At 41.2% G+C, this 23,697-nt stretch overlaps 1 protein-coding gene across 3 annotated transcripts in view; it reads left to right on the forward strand.

The window, feature by feature from the left end:
- The window catches only part of ZFAT (zinc finger and AT-hook domain containing), a 152,795-nt gene that overhangs the window by 100,269 nt on the left and 28,829 nt on the right, over positions 1–23,697 (forward strand). For all 3 annotated transcript variants that reach the window (XM_043507309.1, XM_038389444.2, XM_038389445.2), the window contains exons 12-13: positions 15,340–15,478; positions 21,637–21,755. In XM_043507309.1, the coding sequence (XP_043363244.1) occupies positions 15,340–15,478; positions 21,637–21,755 (258 nt within the window). The remainder of the gene's footprint in view (positions 1–15,339; positions 15,479–21,636; positions 21,756–23,697) is intronic.

The following is a 23,697-nucleotide window of genomic DNA, read 5'->3' on the forward strand; positions in this document are numbered from 1 at the left end:
TTACTGTTTTTACTTGTCACAATTTTTGGACTTTAAATACAAAAATAATTTGTAAATACTCCTTGTATCCTTGTAATAGAGCGTATTTCCCCCAGCCCATCCTTGATCACTGCAAAAACAGCTCAGACTCTCTTCTTTTAGTGTCCACTTCCTGTAATTTATTCAAGTCCCCTCCACTGCCATTTGTGCAATACTACACAACTATTCTAATACTTAGGATCCTATTATCTTCAGCCCCTGTTTGTCACAATCCTGGGAGAAAAAGAGATCTCTCCTCCTTGGAATTTCTTTCAGTCTGGGCACAGCTAGTCCTGTTCTCCCCCCGGCTAACACTTCTTTCCATCCTTTTATCAAACTAGTCAGCTGATGGCCAATTAGTTCCTTAACTCACCCAGCCACCCTCTCTGATTAGCTAATTCCTCCCTATTTCCTCAATCAACCATCACTGGGGAAACTAATTGAGGCTACGGAGATCAGAGTGCTGATCCATGTATTGGACCTCAGTATTTTATCACACACCTCACCAACAAGTGTTGTTTTTTTTCCCTTGCTCCCTCCCTCCTTGTAGGAGGCGCTTGCTTTTTTATATTCTAGTTTGCCCCCAGAGTGGTCTCGTAGGATCTCCTTTCTGGGTCCTTCAATCCTCCACCCATAAATCATGTTTTAAGGGTGGAGGACATCCCCATAATTCAATCTCGGCCCCTAGATCTTCACACCACTGAAAAACTGTAGGCCTGTTCTCCTTATCTTCTTCCCCCTCGTCTTGGGATAGGAACTGTTGTTGTCCCTTGTTCTCCTCCTCCCTAAGATCTCTGGTTCTCTCAGTCCCAAAAACTGACCTCTGGGTTCCAACCCTCCTCACCTTTCCTGCAGTGTAGGTTCTCAGAACCATCCAACTCCTGGGACTGAGCTTGGGCTGCTCTTCTCCCCCAAGCCTAGTTCTACCTTTTCCCTTTTTCTCCTGGTCTTCCCCTGGTGCGGTTCTGTTTTCCTCCTGACTTGTATCATTCCATCTCGGGTATCTGATTCTATAAACTCGGGCCCTTCTTCCTCATTTGCTCTTGTTTTACCCATACAGGGCCCCAGTTGCTTGCTTTCTTTCTATAGGTGAAAGGGCTCCAATCCGCACCTACTATGATTGAATGGGGGAGCCTCTCCATTATCCCCACCTGCTTCCACCTAAACTTCTCCTTTACCTATAGGATTACCTCTGCTATTGGATAGAGACTCTTCTCCCCATGGATGCATTCTAGCTCTGCTTTTTCTTCCAGGAGTCTCCAGTGGAGCTTCACTAAATCCCCTGGATCAATGAATATCCCAAGATAGTATTCACAATCACCTCCTTCCCACTTTTACAGGGGACAATAGCTGATTTTCTTTTTATCCTGCCCCCAAGAGTCCCATCTATTTGCAGAATTCTGCAAACTCTCATTCCATCTTAGGGCAGTGGTGTTTTATATGTCTCGGCCTTCCACACTGATAGTGGGCTGTTACCTACAAGAGTTCCTTTCACCTCCTCCCTTTTCTTCTTGGGGCTTTTCAGTTCACCGCCCCCCCAACTCTGCACCCTAGGTGACTGGACCTCTTTTCTCAGAAAATTGGCTTCTTAGGAACTCTTTGGCGAGTTTAATCGCAGCCTCCAGAAGTTGGAGTGGTGCCTCCTCACCCAGTCTCTGTTATTTTCCTGTTGTTTGTGTGTATCTCAGGAGAGCGCCTTCCTGCTTAGATAGAAAAATTTCCTTAGCTTGCTTTCTTTTTCTGAATGCTGCCCCAGAGAGGCGTTTTCTTCTTTCACTCATGACTGCTGTTCTGTGCCAGCTATAGTGCCTCTGAACACTCAATTGAAGGGGACAAATAAGCAGGCTGGCAGCAGGGCCTGAGTGAGGGAAGATATCAGTGTCTTAAGGGCCTAACTGGCTCCTGTTGTTGAAGTCAGTTGACTTCCTGTTCTCCTCAGGTGGGTTCAGGGAAGCAGCAGGAAACAGGAAGCTCCTTGAGAAGCTGGTGTTAATCAGTCCAGGCTCCTGGGGGTGCTAGAGAGGTACATAAGAACATAAGAATGGCCATACTGGGTCAGACCAAAAGTCCATCCTGCCCAGTATCCTGTCTACCGACAGTGGCCAATGCCAGGTGCCCCAGAGGGAGTAAACCTAACAGGTAATGATCTAGTGATCTCTTTCCTGCCATCCATCTCCACCCTCTGACAAACAGAGGCTGTGGACACCATTCCTCACCCATCCTGGCTAATAGCCATTAATGAACTTAACCTCCGTGAATTTATCCAGTTCTCTTTTAAACTCTGTTATAGTCCTAGCCTTCACAACCTCCTCAGGCAAGAAGTTCCACAGGTTGACTGTGCGCTGAGTGAAGAAGAACGTCCTTTTATTTGTTTTAAACCTGCTACCCGTTAATTTTATTTGGTGTCCCCTAGTTCTTATATTATGGGAACAAGTAAATAACTTTTCTTTATTCACTTTCTTCACACCACTCATGATTTTATATACCTCTATCATATTCCCCCTTAGTCTCCTCTTTAAGGAGAAGCTGAAAAGTCCTAACTTCTTTAATCTCTCGTCATATGGGACTGTTCCAAACCCCTATTCATTTTAGTTGCCCTTTTCTGAACCTTTTCTAATGCCAGTATATCTCTTTTGAGATGAGGGGACCACATCTGTACGCAGTATTCAAGATGTGGGCGTACCATGGATTTATATAAGGGCAATAAGATATTCTCCGTTTTATTCTCTATCCCTTTTTTAATGATTTGCAACATCCCATTTGCTTTCTTGACTGTTGTTGCACATTGCGTGGACATCTTCAGAGAACTATTCACAATAACTCCAAGATCTTTCTCCCAAGTAGTTGTAGCTAAATTAGCCCCCATCACATTGTATGTATAATTGGGGTTATTTTTTCCAATGTGCGTTACTTTACATTTATCCACGTTAAATTTCATTTGCCATTTTGTTGCCAAATCACTTAGTTTTGTGAGATCTTTTTGAAGTTCTTTACAGTCTGCTTTGGTCTTAACTATCTTGAGCAGTTTAGTATCCTCTGCAAACTTTTCCACCTCGCTGTTTACCCCTTTCTCCAGATCATTTATGAATAGGTTGAATAGGATTGGTTCTAGGACTGACCTCTGGGGAACACCACTAGTTACCCCTCTCCATTCTGAAAATTTACCATTTATTCCTACCCATTGTTCCCTGTCTTTTTTTTAATCAGTTCTCAATCCATGAAAGGACCTTCCCTCTTATCCCATGAGAACTTAATTTACGTGAGAGCCTTTGGTGAGGGACCTTGTCAGAGGATTTCTGGAAATCTAAGTACACTATGTCCACTGAATCCCCCTTGTCCACATGTTTGTTGACCCCCTCAAAGAACTCTAAGAAATTACAGAAACCATGTTGACTTTTGCACAACAATTTATGTTCTTCTATGTGTCTGACAATTTTATTCTTTACTATTGTTTCAACTAATTTGCCCAGTACTGATGTTGGACTTACCAGTCTGTAATTGCCAGGATCACCTCTAGAGCCCTTCTTAAATATATGTATTACATTAGCTAACTCTAACTCAGGAACCAATCCATGCAATAAACCTCGATGCCAACTCTGCCCACATACCTACACCAGCGACACCATCACAGGACCTAACCAGATCAGCCACACCATCATCCGTTCATTCACCTGCACGTCCACAAATGTAATATATACCATCGTGTGCCAGCAATGCACCTCTGCTATGTACATCGGCCAGACTGGACAGTCCCTATGTAAAAGGATAAATGGACACAAATCAGATATTAGAATGGCAATATACAAAAACCTGTAGGAGAACACTTCAACCTTGCTGGACACACAATAGCAGATTTAAAGGTAGCCATCCTGCAGCAAAAAAACTTCAGGACCAGACATCAAAGAGAAACTGCTGAGCTTCAATTCATTTGCAAATTTGACACCATCAGCTCAGGATTAAACAAAGACTGTGAATGGCTAGCCAACTACAAAAGCAGTTTCTCTTCCCTTGGTGTTCACACCTCAACTGCTAGAAGAGAACCTCATCCTCCCTGATTGAACTAACCTCATTATCGCATATTTATACCTGCTTTTGGAAATTTCCACTACATGCATCCGACAAAGTGGGTATTCACCCACGAAAGCTTATGCTCCAATATGTCTGTTAGTCTGTAAGGTGCCACAGGACTCTTTGCCGCTTTTATAGATCCAGACTAACACTGCTACCCTTCTGATAACTAATAGATTAGTAAAACATGATCTCCCTTTACAGAAACCCTGTTGACTTTTCCACAACAATTTATGTTCTTCTATATGTCTGATAATTTTATTCTTTACTATTGTTTCAACTAATTTGCCTGGTACTGATGTTAGACTTACCAGGATCACCTCTAGAGCCCTTCTTATATATTGGCATTACATTAGTTATCTTCCAGTCATTGGGTACAGTAGCTGATTTTAAAGGACAGGTTACAAACCATAGTTAATAGTTCTTGAATTTCACATTTGAGTGATTTCAGAATTCTTGGGTGAATGCCATCTGGCCCCGGTGACTTGTTACTGTTAAGTTTCTCAGTTAATTCCAAAACCTCCTCTAGAGTCACTTCAGTCTTAGACAATTCCTCAGATTTGTCACCTACAAAAGACGACTCAGGTTTGGGATAATCCCTAACATCCCCAGCCATGAAGACTGAAGCAAAGAATTCATTTAGTTTCTCCGTGATGACTAAGTGCTCCTTATGCATCTCGATCATCCAGGGGTCCCACTGGTTGTTTAGAGATGTTAGGGGGCTTATTCCTTCACCCACTTCTCGCATTAACAGAAAGCAACAATACCCGAAGTCCAAAGGTGCAAACACTTCGAGGTTTATTGGGGTGAACTTCCAGCAAGCATGATTCCAGTTTCCTTCCTTAGTGTCCACCTTCCCAGCTCTGACACCACAGAGCCTTACACCTGTGTCCCTGTTCCCATTCCTGCCCTTAGCCAAACATGATTCCAATTTCCCCATCCCCATTCCCTGTTCCCATTTCCCCCTTTAGCAAAACTTCCTCCCACACTCACACACCCACTTCCTGATTGACTGCAGACTATATAGTAAAACTTGAGTTCTGCTTAGCTATACCTTAACCAATCATTTTCATGAAACCAATCCTAACATATTGTAACATGATTATGTAACCAATTATATCCCACCATCTTAATTCGTTTACACCCAGCAAAATTAATTATACAGCAGACAGAAACAATCACAGAACCAGACAGAGATTATACAGACAAACAATAGCAAAGTGGGAACTATAATGACAAAACAGTACAGAAGTGAGGATTTCACATCCCAGCTATTGATAAGTGAGTTCTTGCCAGACAGGATGCTATCAAACTAAGTTTCCTTTTACATCTTCTAGGCACTTCCCTTTCTCTGGAGGCGATAGGCATGATCAGGACAGGATTGTGTTCCTAACAGCCCAATAGCACCTTATTTCAATGTGACTAATTTGGAATGTGAGGATGTGACCGGTCGCTTCCCAGCTTATGGCTGCCTCTGCTGCTTAGACAAAGATCTTAGCCTAAGAACAGGGCCTCAGACTGTCACAATAAGAGAAGGGCCTTACACCGTCAGACAGTGATTTTGATTCTTTCTTTTATACCTCTGTAACTAGCCAAGTGATAAGAATACACCTAAATTCTTATAGACCTTTAGTGACAGGCCTGAATATCTATATCCTAACAAGCAGGCTTCCTGCTTCTGATGTACTTTAAAAAACATTTGTTATTACCTTTTCAGTTTTTGGCTAGCTGTTCTTTAAAGTCCTTTTTGGCTTTTCTTATTACATTTTTACATTTAATTTGGCAATGTTTATGCTCCTTTCTATTTACCTCACTAGTATTTGACTTCCACTTTTTAAAAGATGCCTTTTTATCTCTCACTGCTTCTTGTACATGGTTGTTAAGCCACGGTGGCTCTTTTTTAGTTCTTTTACTGTGTTTTTTAATTTGGGGTATACATTTAAGTTGAGCCTCTATTATGGTGTCTTTGAAAAGTGTCCATGCAGCTTGCAGGGATTTCACTCTAGTTACTGTACCTTTTAATTTCTGTTTAAGTAACCTCCCTCATTTTTGCATAGTTCCCCTTTCTGAAATGAAATGCCACAATGTTGGGCTGTTGAGGTGTTCTTCCCACCACAGGAATGTTAAACGTTATTATATTATGGTCACTATTTCCGAGCAGTCCTGTTATAGTTACCTCTTGGACCAGATCCTGCGCTCCACTCAGGACTAGATGGAGAGTTGTCTCTCCCCTTGTGGGTTCCTGTACCAGCTGCTCCAAGAAGCAGTCATTTAAAGTATCAAGAAATTTTGTCTCTGCATTTTGTCCTGAGGTGACATGTATCCAGTCAATATGGGGATAATTGAAATCCCCCACTATTATTGAGTTCTTTATTTTGATAGCCTCTCTAATCTCCCTTAGCATTTCATCGTTGCTATCACTGTCCTGGTCAGGTCGATAATAGATCCCTACTGTTATATTCTTATTAGAGCATGGAATTATTATCCATAGAGATGCTATGGAACATGTGGATTCATTTAAGATTTTTATTTCATTTGATTCTACGTTTTCTTTCACATATAGTGCCACCCCTCCCCGCCCCCATTCCCCCACGACCTGTTATGTCCTTCCAAGATATTTTGTACCCTGGAATGATTGTGTCCCATAGATTGTCCTCACTTCACCAGGTTTCTGTGATGCCTATTATATCAATATCCTCCTTTAACACGAGGCGATCTAGTTCACCCATCTTATTATTTAGACTTCTAGCATTTGTGTACAAGCACTTTAAAAACTTGTCACTGTTTATTTGTGTGCCCTTTTCTGATGTGTCAGATTCTTTATGTGAATGTTTCTTGTCTGATCTGTCCCATACTTTGTCCTCTTTCATCCCCTCCTCCTGACTAAAACCTAGAGAATCTCTATCAATAGACTCTCCTCTAAGAGACGTCTCTGTCCGATCCATGTGCACCTCTGCAGCAATTGGCTTTCCCCCATCTCTTTGTTTAAAAACTGCTCTGCAACCTTTTTAATGTTAAGTGCCAGCAGTCTGGATCCACTTTGGTTTAGGTGGAGCCCATCCTTCCTGTATAGGCTCCCCTTATCCCAAAAGTTTCCCCAGTTCCTAATAAATCTAAATCCCTCCTCTCTACACCATCGTCTCGTCTACGCATTGAGACTCTGAAGCTCTGCCTGCCTACCTGGCCCTGCACATGGAACTGGTAGCATTTCTGAGAATGCCACCATAGAGGTCCTGGATTTCAGTCTTTTTCCTGGTTTCAGAGTAGCAGCCGTGTTAGACTGTATTCGCAAAAAGAAAAGGAGTACTTGTGGCACCTTAGAGACTAACAAATTTATTAGAGCATAAGCTTTCGTGAGCTACAGCTCACTTCATCGGATGCATTTTTTCCACCAAATGCATCCGATGAAGTGAACTGTAGCTCACGAAAGCTTATGCTCCAATAAATTTGTTAGTCTCTAGGGTGCCACAAGTACTCCTAGTCTTTTTCCTAGCAGCCTAAATTTGGCCTCCAGGACGTCTCTCCTACCCTTCCCTATGTCATTGGTACCTACGTGTACCACAACCACCGGCTCCTCCCGGCACTACACAGAAGTCTATCTAGATGCCTCGAGAGATCCGCAACCTTTGCACAAGGCAGGCAAGTCACCATACAGTTCTCCTGGTCATCAGAAACCCAACTATTTATTGCGACGGGGCAAGGCCAGATGGCTATGGAAGAGTAATGGGAGATAGATAGATAGATAGATAGATATTAGCTCCAGGCTAAACAAATCCCTGGTACCAGGATAAGTGAAATGGCAGCTGCTCCAGGTCAATTAAGACACCTGGGGCCAATTAAGAACTTTCCAGAAAGCAGGGAGAAGGCTAGGTTGATTGGGACACCTGAAGCCAATCAGGGGCTGGCTGAAACTAGTTAAAAGCCTCCCAGTTAGTCAGGCGGGAGTGCATGTCAGGAGCTGTGGGAAGAAGTTGCGCTGTTGGAGAGGCTTAGTAGTACACACCATATCAGGCACAAGGAAGGAGACCCTGAGGTAAGGGTGAAGTGGAGCTTGAGGAAGTGAGGGCTGCTGTGGGAGAAGTAGCCCAGGGAATTGTACATGTCATGTTTCTAAAAGTCAGCTATCATAGCTGATACTATTAGGGTCCCTGGGCTGGAGCCCGGAGTAGAGGGTGGGCCCAGGCTCCCCCCCCCACCTTTGCTCCCTGATTAATCACTGAGACTGGAAGACAACAGAGACTGTGCAAGGAAGGATAACTTCTCCTCACCTCCCTCGCTGGCTTATGATGAAAATGGCTCAGTAGACTGTGACCCTTGTCTCTAGAGAAAGAAGGGTTACGTGGAGGGTCACGGTGAGCCTCTGAGGCTAGTGAAAACCACCAGGAAACGTGGGACCCACGGAGGCAAGGACAGAGCTTTGTCACACTATGTTTCTAATGATCTAATCTCCCATTACTAATACCTGCCTTTTTCTAATGAGTGGAATTCCCTCCACCAGAGAGGTAACCTCAGCATGAGAGGACACCCCAACATCGTCTGGAAGGAGGGTCCCAACTATGGGAAGGTTTCCCTCTGTTCCCGTTGACTGCTCTCCTTCTCTGGGCCTTTCATCCTCCTTTACAGCGCAGGGGCTGTCTGACTGGAGGTGGGACAAATCTATAGTGTCCCGGAAAGCCTCATCAAAATACCTCTCTGCCTCCCTTAGCTCCTCCAGTTCTGTCACCCTGGCCTCCAAAGCCCGTAAATGGTCTCTGAGGGCCAGGAGCTCCTTGCACCAAATGCACACATACTCCACCCGCCCACAGGACAGGTAATCATACGTGCTACACTGAGTGCAATAAACAGGATAGCCCCCATTCTGATTCTTGGCTTCTGCCTGCATTTTCTCCTACAGTTACCTAGGTTAATGGTAGGGTACTTGTTTAAATCAAGAAGTTTTGATTATAGTTTAAATATTCTTAAAAAAGTGTACCTCGCCCCCTTCCCTCTCCCCTTCCCAACTCCCTGTTAGCAGCCCGTTTACAAAGAGGCTCTTCCTCCTCTTTCTCCCTGCAGCTCCTGCTGCTTTCTGTTATTCCTTCTCACCTTTTCTCCTGCCTGTCTGTTATGTCTCTTGTGCCCTCCTTCCTCCAGCACAGCACTCCACCACCTCTGTGCATCTGGAGCAGAGAGAATGCATATGCACCAGCAGCAGACACAATTTTCTACACTCTGGGTCCTAGTGGCGCCCCCGCACAGTCTGGCACCTGAGGTGGCCGCCTCAGTTCGCCTCATGGTAAAGCCAGCCCTGTTCCCTGGTGAGATAGGGTACCACCTGGATGGCCCACATTTCCTTACCCCACACGGTTCCTGTGGCTACTCTCTCGGATGTTACCAGGAGCACAGCTAAGTCATCAGTTGGGCCCCACGTTGCATAGAATCACTCCCTGTATATGATTCCTGGTCTCCGCACTGGGACTCACCAACTTCTGTACCAGCTGTCATTGCACCTTCTTCCTGATGACTTCCTGCAGGTTCTGCTGCTCTGGCTGCCACACCAGAAGGGGTTGTCTTTCAGGTTGGTGTGATTCTGGAAGGTATGCATCATATTTTGCTGCTTCTTCTGCCATCACTGCAGAGTCTGCTCTGTGTCCAGGCACTGAATCTTCATACTGCCCCCTCCCACTCTCCCTCAACAAATTTTCAAGTACCACGTGCATAGCAATCAAGATCCCGGACAAGCCCCCACTTGTAATAGGACATATGTCTGCCCTGTCCTTGATCGCCATAGAAACCACTCAAACTCCCTTCTTTTAGTGTTCACTTCGTATAATTTATTCAAGTCCCATCCACCAACACTATACAATGCAATACAACTATTTAATACTTGTGACCTTCAGCCACTGTTCGTCAGGGCCCTAGGAGGAAAAGAGACCTTTCTTCCTTAGGTTTCAGAGTAGCAGCCATGTTAGTCTGAATCCACAAAAAGGAATACTTGTGGCACCTTAGAGACTAACACATTTATTTGAGGATAAGCTTTTGTGAGCTACATCCAAGGAAGTGAGCTGTAGCTCACGAAAACTTATGCTCAAATAAAGTTGCTTTCTTCCTTAGTATCTTCTTCAGTCAGGGTATAGGTAGCCTCCCTCCTCCCCCCAACACTTCAAGGTAGTCAGATTAAGGGCAGTTGGTTCCATAACTCTAACCCAGCTTTCGCCTCTGAATAGCTAATTCTTCCCTATTTCCTCAATTAGCTGTTGCTGGAGAAACTAATTGAAGCTACTGTGATGAGAATGCTGACCCTGCTATTTGGCTTCAGTAGTTTGTCACAACCCTTCTCTAATATTTTTGTTGTTTTCTTGGAGCTAATTGTGGTAGAGTCAAATATCTCTTTTGGAAGCAGCAAAACAGTAGTTTATAAATGGAAAAAAAACTATAATTTTGTATGTTTTAAAGAATTTTTAGGGCACATTTACAGCATTTCTAAAGAAAAGATATGACATTTACATTAAGTATTCCTTGGCTATTCACTCCTTCCTCCATTCTCAGGAAATATTGTATGTGCCAGTAAAATAACAGGAAAATCCCTGAGTTGAAAATATCCTTTTTGAAGTTTTCATGCCAAATCTTTTAGAACAGATTGATTTACTGCCACGTAGTGTGCCTAAGTGCTGGACAGTTTTATGATTTTAGGAGACATTCAGGTATTAATAGGCACATAAATACACATAGGTTCCTGTTGTTTTTCATCATCTGTTCACGCAGAACTAAACATACAATTAGATCTTTAAAAATAAAAAAAATAGTGGATTTTCCCTGTTGGTCACATTAGTGTTTGGTTAGAGCAGCCATTGACATATTTTGAGGGCTACCTGGGTTATCTGCACAGGCCACTATCCAAAGTCTGTGTTATACTGAATAGTTCCTTTTTTGCAAAATTAAGGACTAAAATTAATGCTAACAGTGTACTTGTCAAGAGCCTCTGTAATCTTTTAATGCTTCTCTTAATTAAAGGAACGGTAATATTAATTACTAGTTCCTGCAGGATTTTCCCCCCAACAAATCTTTATTAAATGTATAGAATAACAGAATATTTTCACTGAAGTCTAGAGGACTGTTAGAAAAAATTTCCAAACCTTTTTCACTTCACAGAAGATAATCTGTGCATCCAGTTGCAGAGCCATAGTCAGTTTCTTCTGTTGTTCATGTGGATTTTTCACATAGCAAATGGAGAGCAAAAAGCATTTAAAACAGTAGAAAAATGTGACTGTAAAACTCAAACAATTAGCAAAGGGCTTGGGTGCAAATGTGCCAGAAACTACTTTTAACTCATGTTTGGATATATTAGATTTTTAAGATGATGGTGACCCTTTAAGCAGTCAATCCATATGTTGTCACCATGATTGTCTCAAAATGGTTCTGTGAATTTATTCAGTCTCTTATAACATGCAAGTCAGATTTACCCAATTGATTAGAATTATTTTGCATAGGTTTAATAATCTGCTGTCATACAGATATTGTACTCTGGTGAACAGTCAGGCTCTCAGATGCGCATACAGCACTGATACTTAAAGATCAAGATTTCTTGGTCTTTTGTCACGGTCGGCAAAATTCATCTTATTCCAGCTATACTGCAGCCTTCGGTCTATCTCTGGTCCTTTCTATGGTAAGGAAATAATAAATTTCCCACCATTGCTCACTCCTAACAGAGCTTGGAGTGTTGAGAGCCATAGCATAGTAGAGCTTCTGGTGTTGCAACAACTTTATGAAACCTCGCCTAGAGCACATAGATCGACCCTGTGTTCAGAAACTCCTGCAGCAACCAGCAGCCCTTCTTTCTATATTTGGGCTCCTAATGTTGCTAACACTGGTGAAGCTGTGAACAGATATTGACAACAGGAGGAAGTTTTTAGAAAAATTCTCTACTGTAGATAGGGCTTCTGTGTGTGTCTGTCTTCCTTGCACTCCTACCCCTTCAGAAACCTAGCTTTCATATTCCCTACTGAGTTGAATACTGTAACTTATTATAATTAATTGCTTATCAAGTTTCAGAAGATGACATTACATTCTATCCATACTATTGGTTACCCTTAGACAAATGTGGAATAATGGACCCAAATTTAAAGAGGCGGTTGTTTACTCTGAATACTTTTGACAGGCTAATTAGCATAATTAGCACAGCAAACACACAATTGAAATCATTAACTGCAGAGAGCAGACTGTTAAGAGAGCTCTTTTTAATTACCTGAAGAAATACAGGTGAAAGATCTGCTCTTTGTGTGCCATTAAGTTACAGATCAAATAGCTTTGATCCACTGCTGATTAGTATGTAATGACAAATTAACTTTTTGAAGCTTGTATCCTGTGTTACAGTTGGAGAATGACTTTAATTTGTCTTGCTTTCAAAATAACATGAAATATTCATGGTGGAGCTGGTAATGATGATGCCCATTAGAAGACCGTCTTGAGCATAAATATATTTGTGTTTTAAGCACTATTTAAATTTTTTAAATGTTGGCAGAAAGTTCAGGCAGTGTGCTAAATCAGCTGGATTCTCCATATATTTTTTTTACTCTGCATCTTCATAGAAACAGAGGATGCCTTCAGAAATTGTTTGCCTTTGTTTACATTTTTTTTTTTAAAAAATGAGGTGTACATTACAGTTTAGTATTTCTGTTTTCTTACAAGGTTTACTGACATTTCTCCACCTGTTTTGTAAATGTATAGGTGTAATGGTAGTTTGTTACTGGCATCCTTCTACCCTATACATATATTGTCTTTGTGAACATGTAAGGTTAATATTTAATATCAAGCACCATGGTGCACATATACAAAATAATGGGTCTAATTTTCAAAATTATGTGTTTAATATTTGGCACATAACTAGAGATTTGGATGCCAAATAAAAATTTTAGCTGCTTAACTTTAGGGTACTGTAATTGAAAGTTGGGATAAATACTACTTCTGTAGAGTATTTCTTTTGTGGCTCTTTAATGGGGTTTACAAACCCTCACTATGGCCAAGATAGTGGGAAGCCTGGAGCAGTACTGGGCCAGGAAATTTCCACCCCAAAGTCACTGCTGAGCATACTCCTGGGGAAAGGAGCTGTATAAAGAGAGCTCCAGAAATCCAGGCAGTGAGGTGGAGAGAAGCCATTTCCTGGAGGACACTGCTTTGCAACAGTAGAAGAAGAAGCTCTTATCAAGGAGGTCCAGCTGTGATCTTTCCCCCTACTTTTTGATATCACACCAGAGGTAGGGAGTACCTTGGGCAGGGGCACCAGAGTGTCACCTGCATCCATTCTGAGACTCTGGGGTTTGAGAAAATTACTATAACAAAACTGTAGCCATGCACCAGACTGCGGCATCCAGTGTGGTAGGAAATGTCCCAAGGGAATGTGAGCAGGAGGTGAGTTGAACATAAGCCTTGCCACACTATCACACTTCCAAGGCCGTGGGCCAAGTCCTAGTGGATAGCGAGAGCCCAAGTCCCCCTATCCACCCCAGATTCCTCTATGCTTATCCCTTGGGCAGAACTTGGGGGTTACTGACTAGGGGGTTACTGACAAGGAGGGTGACCCAACTGAATCCCATTCAGGACACATTAACTTAAAATAGATCCTGGAGTAGGAGGCCCTACCAGTAGACCTGCTGACCAAACAGTCCCTGCTATAGGCTCTGAAAACGCATTGCAAGAATTAAGCCTCACAACATACCTCTGGTGTAGGTAAAAGCACAGCAGCTCTATACTATAGTTAAGGATGAGAAGAGAAGAATACTGCATCCGATTAGAAGTACAGGGATATTGCAGGTAGAAAAAATGTATTTATCCAGTGAATTTGCTAGAACACTGTGTGTAATGCTCTTTCCCTTGCATAAAGCACTATGGGAATACAATACTTCTATACTCATCTGTCATTAGACCTCAAAGCACTTCACAAACATTTAATTAGTTTAGCCTCACAAAACTACTGTGTGATAGTAATATCCCCATTTTACAGATGGGAAAACAAGACATGGAGGGCCAGATCCTGAGGCCTAATGTACATTTAAAAGTATTGCTAGCATAGTTTACCAGCAACACCTTCCTAGTACAGATACAGTTTATGCTGTCAAAAAAGCACTTTCTTGCCAGTACTTTTTATGCCAGTTGAGCAAGCAAAATAGTCTATATTAGCAAAAGAACTTTTGTGCTGATATAACTGTGTCTACGCTAGGGCTTTTTCCAGTATAGAAATATTGGAAAGAATTGATCCCCTAATAACCATTTCTATACCTGCAAAAATTTCATGTCAACCTTGGCATAAGGCTGTTTTGCACTCGGGGTGCTGGTACTATGTGTGCAGGGAGTGAAGCAGCACCCCCTGGCTTGATGTGGTTTCCATCATATACAAGGCTTACAGTTTTGTTCAGTGACTTTCAGCACCCCCACTTTAAAAAGTATTCAATATTCCAACTGTTTTGCACTACTCTGGAAGCTCTTAACCTGTCTCATCTGGTTAATTGGGGATTCAGCTAATCTGCAGGAATCTCCCTGTGAATTAGAATTGCCATAGCAGCTCATACATCGCCCACTATCCAGACATGAACAGACATGAGGTGTAAAGCGTTACAAGACAGAATACATTAAATTTACACTCAAGAAATATGCCATTAAATTTTCAGAGCATTCATTTCACTGCTATATAGTTTAATAATACTAAAAATGCCTATATTGTGACTTTCTTAATGCTTTCAACCTGTTTTACCCTGCACTTGTAATTTTATAGCCGTTACTAAAACAAAACCCAAAAAACTTATTTATACATAAAAATAATTTTTATTTACTGACCTGGACTCAGTTACTTCTGTCCTCCTCCTTTCCCCTTTCAAATCCAGATTATATATTGCCTACAGAGGTGAGAGACCCTGATCCTACTCAAGGTGGCAAGCAGTATGTTTGATAGCGTGAGTTTGCTTGATGAGACCCATAATTACCAATTGTGGAAAATAATTACTTATAAACACAGTGTAGCTGTTTGTACTTGTGAAACAGTGTTGTGAGGATACATAGTTTAGAGTAAATGATTAAAAAAGCAACACATTTTCTGTAAGTTAGCTAAAACATACTTGTGTGTTGGTTTGAAAGCTCCTGGAATAAATGAGATAGATATATGCCCTAACCAATGTGAACCCTCTTGAATTTTGGGGAAGTTTGAGTCTGAATACTGTAGCTTGGACCCATCTCTACAGAAAGCAGATGTGCATGACAAGTTGTAACTTTTTTTTTTGCTAGCCTTTCCGTTGTGCACACTGCCATTATTCCTGCAATATATCTGGCTCCCTGAAGAGGCATTACAACAGGAAGCATCCCAATGAAGAGTATGTTAATGTAGGTACTGGTGAACTTGCTGCAGAAGCCCTTATCCAACAAGGTAAATTTCCAGTTAAAAGCAGCACATCTGTCTGTCTATTTTCACTGTTGAAGCAAAGTTGATTTGAAGGTGAACATTGAGGAGTGAATTGAACAGTTTAATTACCTGTGTGAAAAAAGTATTTCCTTTTCTAGGTTCTGAAATGGCAACATTACGATTTCATTCACTGTCCCCTATTCTTAGGTTATGCGACAGGGTGAACAGAAGTTCTCAATCTGTCTTCTCTGCAGCATTCATTATTTTATATACTTTTATCAGGTCTCCTCTTACTCATCTCCTGTCTAAGGTAAACAATCCCAATCTTTTCAATCTCTTTTCAAATGAGTGATCAGCTGATAAATTTCCATGATAGTTTTGAAAGATTGAGCTAATCCTGAAATGAGAAATGAGACTGAATGGCACCAAGTTAATCCCCCAATAAATAAGTCAAGATAGGTAAACGAGTGCAGATCTGTTGTAAATGGAAACTGCTTTGGCCTCACACTTAAGGATAATTTTTCAAAGCATTGAATGGGGTTTTTAACCATTCAGCTCCCATTGATTTAGGGGGAGATATTAAAAGACACAAATTGAAGTTAGGTTCCTATGGCCCATTCACTTTGTGATAGACCCAGGCCAGTTGGGTACAGCAGAGTAGCAGAAGGCAGATATACTGGCCATTGGATTAACAGTTTTCTGTTCCCTCACTGACCAGAGCAGGGGCTGCTCCAGGCTAATGAGAACACCTGACTCCAATTAACCTGCAAAGAGTGAGGCCATTAATCTAATGTGACCACCTGACTCTAATTAAGACCCCTCTGATAATATAAAAGGGCTCTCTCCAGTCAGGCAGAGAGGAGCCAGATGAGAGGAAGTGCAGCTGAAGGGCTGGTTAATGAAGACACTCTCAAGTCATTGGTAAGGAAGCCTGAAGGTAAGGGTGAAGAAGGGAGAATCAGGAGAGCTGTGGGAAAGTGGCTCAGGGAAATGTAGCAATTCTGGCAGTAAAAGGTTGGCTGCCAATAGCTGCTACAATTAGGGCCCCTGGGCCAGGGCCCAGAATAGAGGGCGGGCCCGGGTTCCTCCCAACTCACCACTACAGAAACACCACCTGGGAGGGGGAAAACAGGCCCCTGTCAGGACTGGAGGCTAAACTGTTTTGACATGAGGCGTAGGAGCAACAGAGACCGTGGGAATTCTCTCACCAACCTCCATTGCTGGCTTATGATGAAAAAGGCTCAGAAGACTGTTTCCATGGCCCTCAAGATAGAAGGGCTACGTGGAGGGTTAAAGTGAGCCTCTGAAGCTAGCATAAACTGCCTGGAAGTGCGGGACCCATGGGGACAAGGTTGGAGCTCTGCCACAACTCTTAATCGGAGTTGAGTGCCTCACTGCCCTTTATGCCATTGAATATCTTTCCCTTTAATGGCCATTTCATTGCTAAAGCCCAGTATGCTACTTTGAAACTGTTGGGGTTAGTTACTTCTCCCTCTTGCCTATGCAGGTGGGGTAAAAATATGCTTGGTTTTCATTTGGAAATGGACTCTGTACTCTTGAACTGAAAGTATGTTCCACTCTCAGACAACTGTCTTGGTTTCGAGAGTAGAAATTAATTATCTTAGATGGCCAACTAATATTGGTGAAAACTGATTACCCTAGCTTCTTGCCTGCAGCTGCAGTTGATTTGCATTATGTATGCTGCTGTGGGATATCAAATGAACTGGAAATTGGTGAATGTAGGAAATGCTTGACATTCAAGATTAACCCTCAGAACCAAAGCAACAATCAAGGGAAGAGAGAAGTGTGTTTATACATATATATTCATAGCATAAAATAATTCTGTTCATTGCAGATTTTTCTAAATCTAAAAGCTTTCATTCAGTTGACTTCTTACATCCTTTTTATAAACAGTGGTCAGTGCTTCTAGTTGCTGTTATCTGATTATTTACATTTGATAGCCACCATGTTGTTAATTATTTACTTAGAAACCATAATTCTTTCTTTGCAAAGTAGCTATACCTAGATGGTGCTAAAGCAGATAGGTACAAGTCTACTGTTTCCCAAGAGAGGTTTTGCTATTGTACACTTGGCAGATAGTCCAAAGCGAACAATCTAATTGTGCAATCAGATAGCTCGTTGAGTATGAAGTGTATTTAGACATTCAGGAAGCACAAAGCTCGTACAGTTCTGGTTCCTGAAGGGGAAAAAAAGGGAAACTCTATGAAATATTTTGTTGCATTGTGTTGAAAGTACTGAGCTGTTTGGTAGAGTCACATTTCTTATTTTATTTTTGATCATTTCTGATGTTTGTTTTTTTCCATTTTGAATGGAACATACAAAACTTTTTTTTTTTTTTTTAAATAAGTGCTTTTTGGAAACTTTAGAATTTCCCTTTGTTACAGAATAGATACCAGAATAATGCAAAAATATTAGATAATGAATAAAATATAATTCTCCCAAGTGTGTCTTTATTTCTAAACAGCATTTCCAAATTATTCTTTTTACAAAGAATCCTTGTCCATCAGAAATGCTAAACCACTTTTAAATAACACTGAAATTGTGACACAAGGAAAGACATTCAGAATTAAAAGTTGAGAATCCATCATTTAACTTGTATAAATACCTTAATTGAAAATGTTATTTTCATGTAGACTATTAAACTCTTCCCAAAGCCTTCTGAAAGTGTACATACAATACAAGAGGTGCTATGCTAATCATCCAAGCAATTACACAGCCAAGTGACACACAGCAGTATTTTATTTTTAGACTGCTATTAGAAATTCATAGCAGCAGCGAATGGCAGAAAAGCAGATACTTTCATACACCTCAGCTTTATAGAATTATGTAACTTACAACAAAATTGATTTTTAAAAAATGTTTAACAGTGGAAAATTAATATTCTAACAGTATATCCAGCCGGCATAAGGCTCAAAAATATCTTGTGATACACTGTACACACTTCAGAGTGGTAGCCGTGTTAGTCTGTATCAGGAAAAACAACAGGGAGTCCTTGTGGGACCTTAGAGACTAACAAATTTATTTGGGCATAAGCTTTCATAGGCTAGAACCCACTTCATCAGATGTAACGAAAGCTTATGTCCAAATAAATTTGTTAGTCTCTAAGGTGCCACAAGGACTCCTCATTGTTTTTACTGTACACAGTTTTTAATGTTTTTTTTTTGTTTTTGTTTTTTGTTTTTTAATTGCTTTCGGAACCTTGGTCACTTGCCTGGTTAGGTAATCAAACAGGAAAGCATGATATGGAGATCATGCTTCCTGACTCCCAAGATCAGGAGATTGAGTCTGTCCCCAATTCTGCCTCAGACTTTCTTTGTGACCCAGGACAAATCACTTATCCCTTCTTTGTCTAAACTACAGATGACCCGCTTCCCCTCTCTTCACCCTGTTTCCCTCATATCCATAATCTGTCTTGTTCATGTGGCTTATAGACTTTATAGGACAGGAACTTTCTATTTCTGTGTTTGTAGAGCATCTTGCAATCACAGCTTGATCCTGTTGGTGCTACTGCAATACAAATAATAATACCTATCTCATGGGGATGTTGTGTTAGTAAATTAATTGTTTTAAAAGTGCACAGAGATCCTGTGATGGAAGGTGCTTTGGAAGTATATATTACATTACATTATTTTATAGACACAAATATTGGTGTCAAAAGTGGATACGTCAAAAGGTACGTCATTCACTGACCTTTTCTATATCTGTCCCAAGTATTTAATGAATTGAGTAGAATTTAATTTTCCTGAGCTTTGATGCCAATTAACTGACACAGTTGTACATTAGCAATTTGTGTATTTCCATTTGTTGTTCCTTAATTAGAATGACAAAGGTTGCAGCTTTAATTAACGTGGTGTGGTGGTCTAGTAATTTTAATTTAGAAGTAATATAGAAAGGCCTTTCTCCTAGATGATTTTTTATTAAAGTGTGATATGGAATGAATATTTGATTTCCCTTTTTTGCAATGGAGAGTATCTTTGTCCTAACCTGAACTAAAGGTAGTTTGCTTTTGTACTCTATTGCATATTATGCCCATTAATAGAGAAGCAATTTCACTTTAGTTATAAAGACATAGCAGTGAGCCTCTGCTGTAATCGGGAGGTTTGGTAAAGATTAGATTGTCTAGGGAGAGGGAGGGAGTGGCATCCTTGAGGATTAATAAGTGTCAGTGAAAGAGGCTGGCAGTTAAACTAAATTTTATTCTGTTTTATCAGAATATAAAGTTTAATTTCATTCCATCTACTGAATACCATATGCTGGCTTTCCATTGCTGTACAAATGAATGTTCTAGCTAATCACTTTATTCATGCAATATTGTGTGCAATGAGAACTTGACTTGTAATCAGCCTACCAGAGTACGCATCAAGCATTTAATTAGATAGCACTAGCCGGAGCCATCATTTGCCAGGGGAATGGATGATGATGTCTAAAGGGCCATCTGGTGGTATAGTACTTAAGAAGGCACAGGGAACTCCCCTAATATTTATATTTATTTAATTTAGTGTGGTCTAGTCATCTGATACAACATACCGTTGTGTTCAATCTATTTTTGTATTTTGGTTTAGTGATGGAAAAAAAATCCAGTGAAAACAAATACTAATTTGCATAACTGCATGCATCTAAGTTCTGATATTTGACCAAATTACTTTCATAAGAAAAAAGGCAAAAAATTGATGAAATCTAATGTAGAAATCGGAAGTTTGATTTTGTCATACTGTACTAGTTTTTTTTAATTATGCTGCTGTGAAGACAGACTGTAAACAACGTACCATATCTGTTTAAAGACCATAATGAAAAGATACCTGTATTTACACTTTAAAAATGTTAAAATAAATCTATAGTTCAAACTCACAAAAGCAAAGCTATTTAGGGTAAGGTGCAGTTTCCATTGTATGTTATCCTTGTTTTACTTTGGTATTGCAGAAGTCCCAGAAAAGTGAATAATGGATGTTCTGGATGTACTGCTAAGTCTGATAATGCTGAACAACAGCATTAAAGGAGGTTGTTGTTGTTTTGTTTTTTTAAACAAAACATGGACCCAACTTTGGAAACATTTACAATATTAAGAGCATGACAGTATTTTAAAAAATGGTCAAACATCTACTTGACAGAGAACGCCACCACTCATAAAAGCACGTCACCCTACTAAGGCCTTGCTTCATACTTTGAGGGCCAAGAAACTGGGGCTGTATCAAGAAAAAGGGGAAACAAAATTCAGAGACAAAGGCTGCCATGGCTCCAGTCCTGCAAGACATTGGGTTGAGCATCCAAATTGCTTTTATCTGCTGGGATTATACATAATGTGGAGGTTCTCAGATACCTTGTTGATGAGTTCATAAAAAAAAAAGTCTCTAACTGATCATCCTTTGAAGAGATAGAAGATTGAGTAGCCTTTCCCCCTCCCTAAATATTGTGATTCACATACAAGGCTTTATATTACAGATGGGCCTAAATCAAAACTCAGAATATGGATACCCCCAAACTTGGAAGAATTTTGGGTGTGAATCTAGATGTAAACTTTTGGCTCATGCCTATCTCTGCTTTTTAGATTTAAAATCATGGCACAAATTCCATCTAGAAACAAATTGCTAGCCAGTACAGTCTACAAAGTATAATTGTATAAGTGGAACCAATGGATTCTGCATTTTTCTTTTAAGTCCCTAGTAGGTTTTTTTTTTTTTTTTTGGGCCCAGCAGTGGGATGCGAAGGTCAGGATCAGTGTAGTCCTCTTTGGTGGAGAGGTTCATCTCTCACACATGTGTGCTCACCGCCCTTCAGAGGGTTTCCAGTTGTGCAGCAAACAAAAAACACAGGTCCTTGCCAGTCAATAGTTTGTTTACATTCTACCCTGGGGCTCACATTCCCCTCAAAGAAACACAAACTGGGTGAGGAGAAGATCCACTCAAAATTGTATCATACACATTGTAGTGGTTCAGCTAGTCTGATTATATTTAAAATAATAAGTGTTTAATACACGGAGAAAGCAAAATCTTATGAGTTATTGCTGCTTAGGTTGACAGAAAAAGGCACAAACTTGAATAGACTTGAATAGCTTTCTTGTATCCCAAAAATGTAAGGGTAGTAAGAGGGTACTCTCTGGGATCATTGAAGTTTAAGGGAAATTATACCAAAAATATCTTCTTTTGTTTTGTTTTTTTCCCCAGGTGGCATTAAATGTCCAGTTTGCAGTTTTGTGTATGGTACAAAATGGGAGTTCAACAGACATCTTAAGAACAAGCATGGCCTGAAATTAGTGGAACATGACGGGGAAGCAAAGTGGGAGGTAAATACAAAATTGCTACATCTTTGCCCCAAAATTTCCAAATTCTCTAAAGAGAAAATACAAAGTATGAAATAGAATGTGTGTAAAAAGTATATTATGGACTTCCTTACATGGTGGAAAGTTTTCTTCTGTCCATTATCTCTGGCTTGATTGCATACAGTTACTACTGCGGGAATTCTGCACTAAAAAATTAAAAATTCTGCGCACAATACTTTAAAATTCTGCATATATTATTTGTCAAAATAACACTATATAATCATGCCAGTTTCAGTTATTTTGCTAATTTATTTCAAAATACCTGTCAGCAAGTATGTCTGTAACAATGCAGAGACACACAAAATTTCCCCCAGGAGTAGAGAGTTAAAGAAACCCCTATAACAACCCATTTCCTGTTTCTCTGCCCTCCTCCCCACCAGAGTCCGGATGTGGGGTGCCCCCAGCCCAGACACCTGCACCCCTCCCCCTCCAGAACCCAACCGCAGACCCCCCCAACCCAAACACCTGCACCCCCTTCTTCTCCCCTCCCCCCCCAGCTCAGGACCCAGAAGGAGAAACAACCTGATGCTGGGTCCTGAGCTCGTATGGAGTTTCCAGCATGCCGCCACCTTCCTTCAGGGTATGCTGAGAACTGCAGTTCCCAGGAACCCTCCAGCTCCCTCTCCCTCCCCCGGCAATGTCTTCTGTTTGCGAGCTGGGCTCTGCTGGGTCCAGCAGCCCCTGCTGGTGGCCAGCAGCTCTGCAGCCCATTTCTGTGGGGGGGGGGGAGGAAATTCTGCGTGCACAACATTAATTTCTGCTCAAATTCTGCATGTGCAGCAGTGCAGCATTCCCCCAGGAGTAATACAGTGCTAAGGTTAACTACTGTAACGTCTAGCAGGATTAACAAGCTAATAATTGGTGGTTCTTCAAATACTGTCCCTGTGGGTACTCCAGTTCAGGTGTGCCTGTACTCTACATCTTTGATCAGAGATTTTTGGTGGCCATGCCCATTTGGTCCACACATGCATGCTCACACCCTCATGCCCTGTACCAAAGATATAAAGGGCCATAGACAAACAGCCCCCAGTCCCTTGTCAACGTCCTTTGGCCTGAGATGGAGTCTGCTGTGTGCCTGTTCTCTTTAGTATTGTATTTAGCAGTTAGTATGTAGTTAGTTCTTTGATAGTGTTTATAGTTGTTGGAACAGTTGTTCCCTTTTATATTTTTCCTTTAAAAAATTATAGATATACAAAGATTGATTTAAAATCTTTCCCTATTAAGGGGTAATTTTTTGTTATTTTGCTTGGAGATGCTGGGCTCTTGGGATTTAAAAGGTGTCTTTCCTGCTGCGAGACTATCCTGATAAGTGATGGACATTTTCAGTGCCTCCACTCTTCGGAGATACTTGTGTTCCCAGTGAGTGTAGGATCTGCACTTCTTTCAAAGGTAGATCCCGAAAAAATAGGGGGATCAAGTTTTAAGTCCTGATGATGAAGCAAGCCTTAAGACCAGCTTCAGGGCCAGAGCTCCCCCCCCCACGCACACATAGACCTCCCAGTAGGGCTAGTGCCCTGTCCACCTCAAGATCTCGGTCATTGACGGCTACTTGAGACGTAGGCAGTACTGGTTACATCTACAGCACTGAGACCTCAGCAAAGGTAGCATCGACATCTACTGCCTGGATTCAGAAAGAGATAAAGACTAAACCTCTGAGAGAGTCTGGGTCTCCGATGCACAAGAAGGCTATGGAGATCTCCATCCCAAAGGGAATTCAGTGCAGGCTCTGAGTGCTTTTTGTACTGCAAGGACAGTGAAGACAGATTCAAGAAGTCAGTCATCAGACAGACTTGGTACCGAGCTCAGGTACCCATACCCAGAGCTGCAGAGCCACTTCCAGGAGTATTCTATGCTTGTCCTCAAACAGTCGGTGCTGATGATATGGAAGTCTATGATACCGAAGGCT

Source organism: Dermochelys coriacea, chromosome 2 (genome assembly GCF_009764565.3).
Source record: "Dermochelys coriacea isolate rDerCor1 chromosome 2, rDerCor1.pri.v4, whole genome shotgun sequence".
NCBI lineage: Eukaryota > Metazoa > Chordata > Testudines > Dermochelyidae > Dermochelys > Dermochelys coriacea.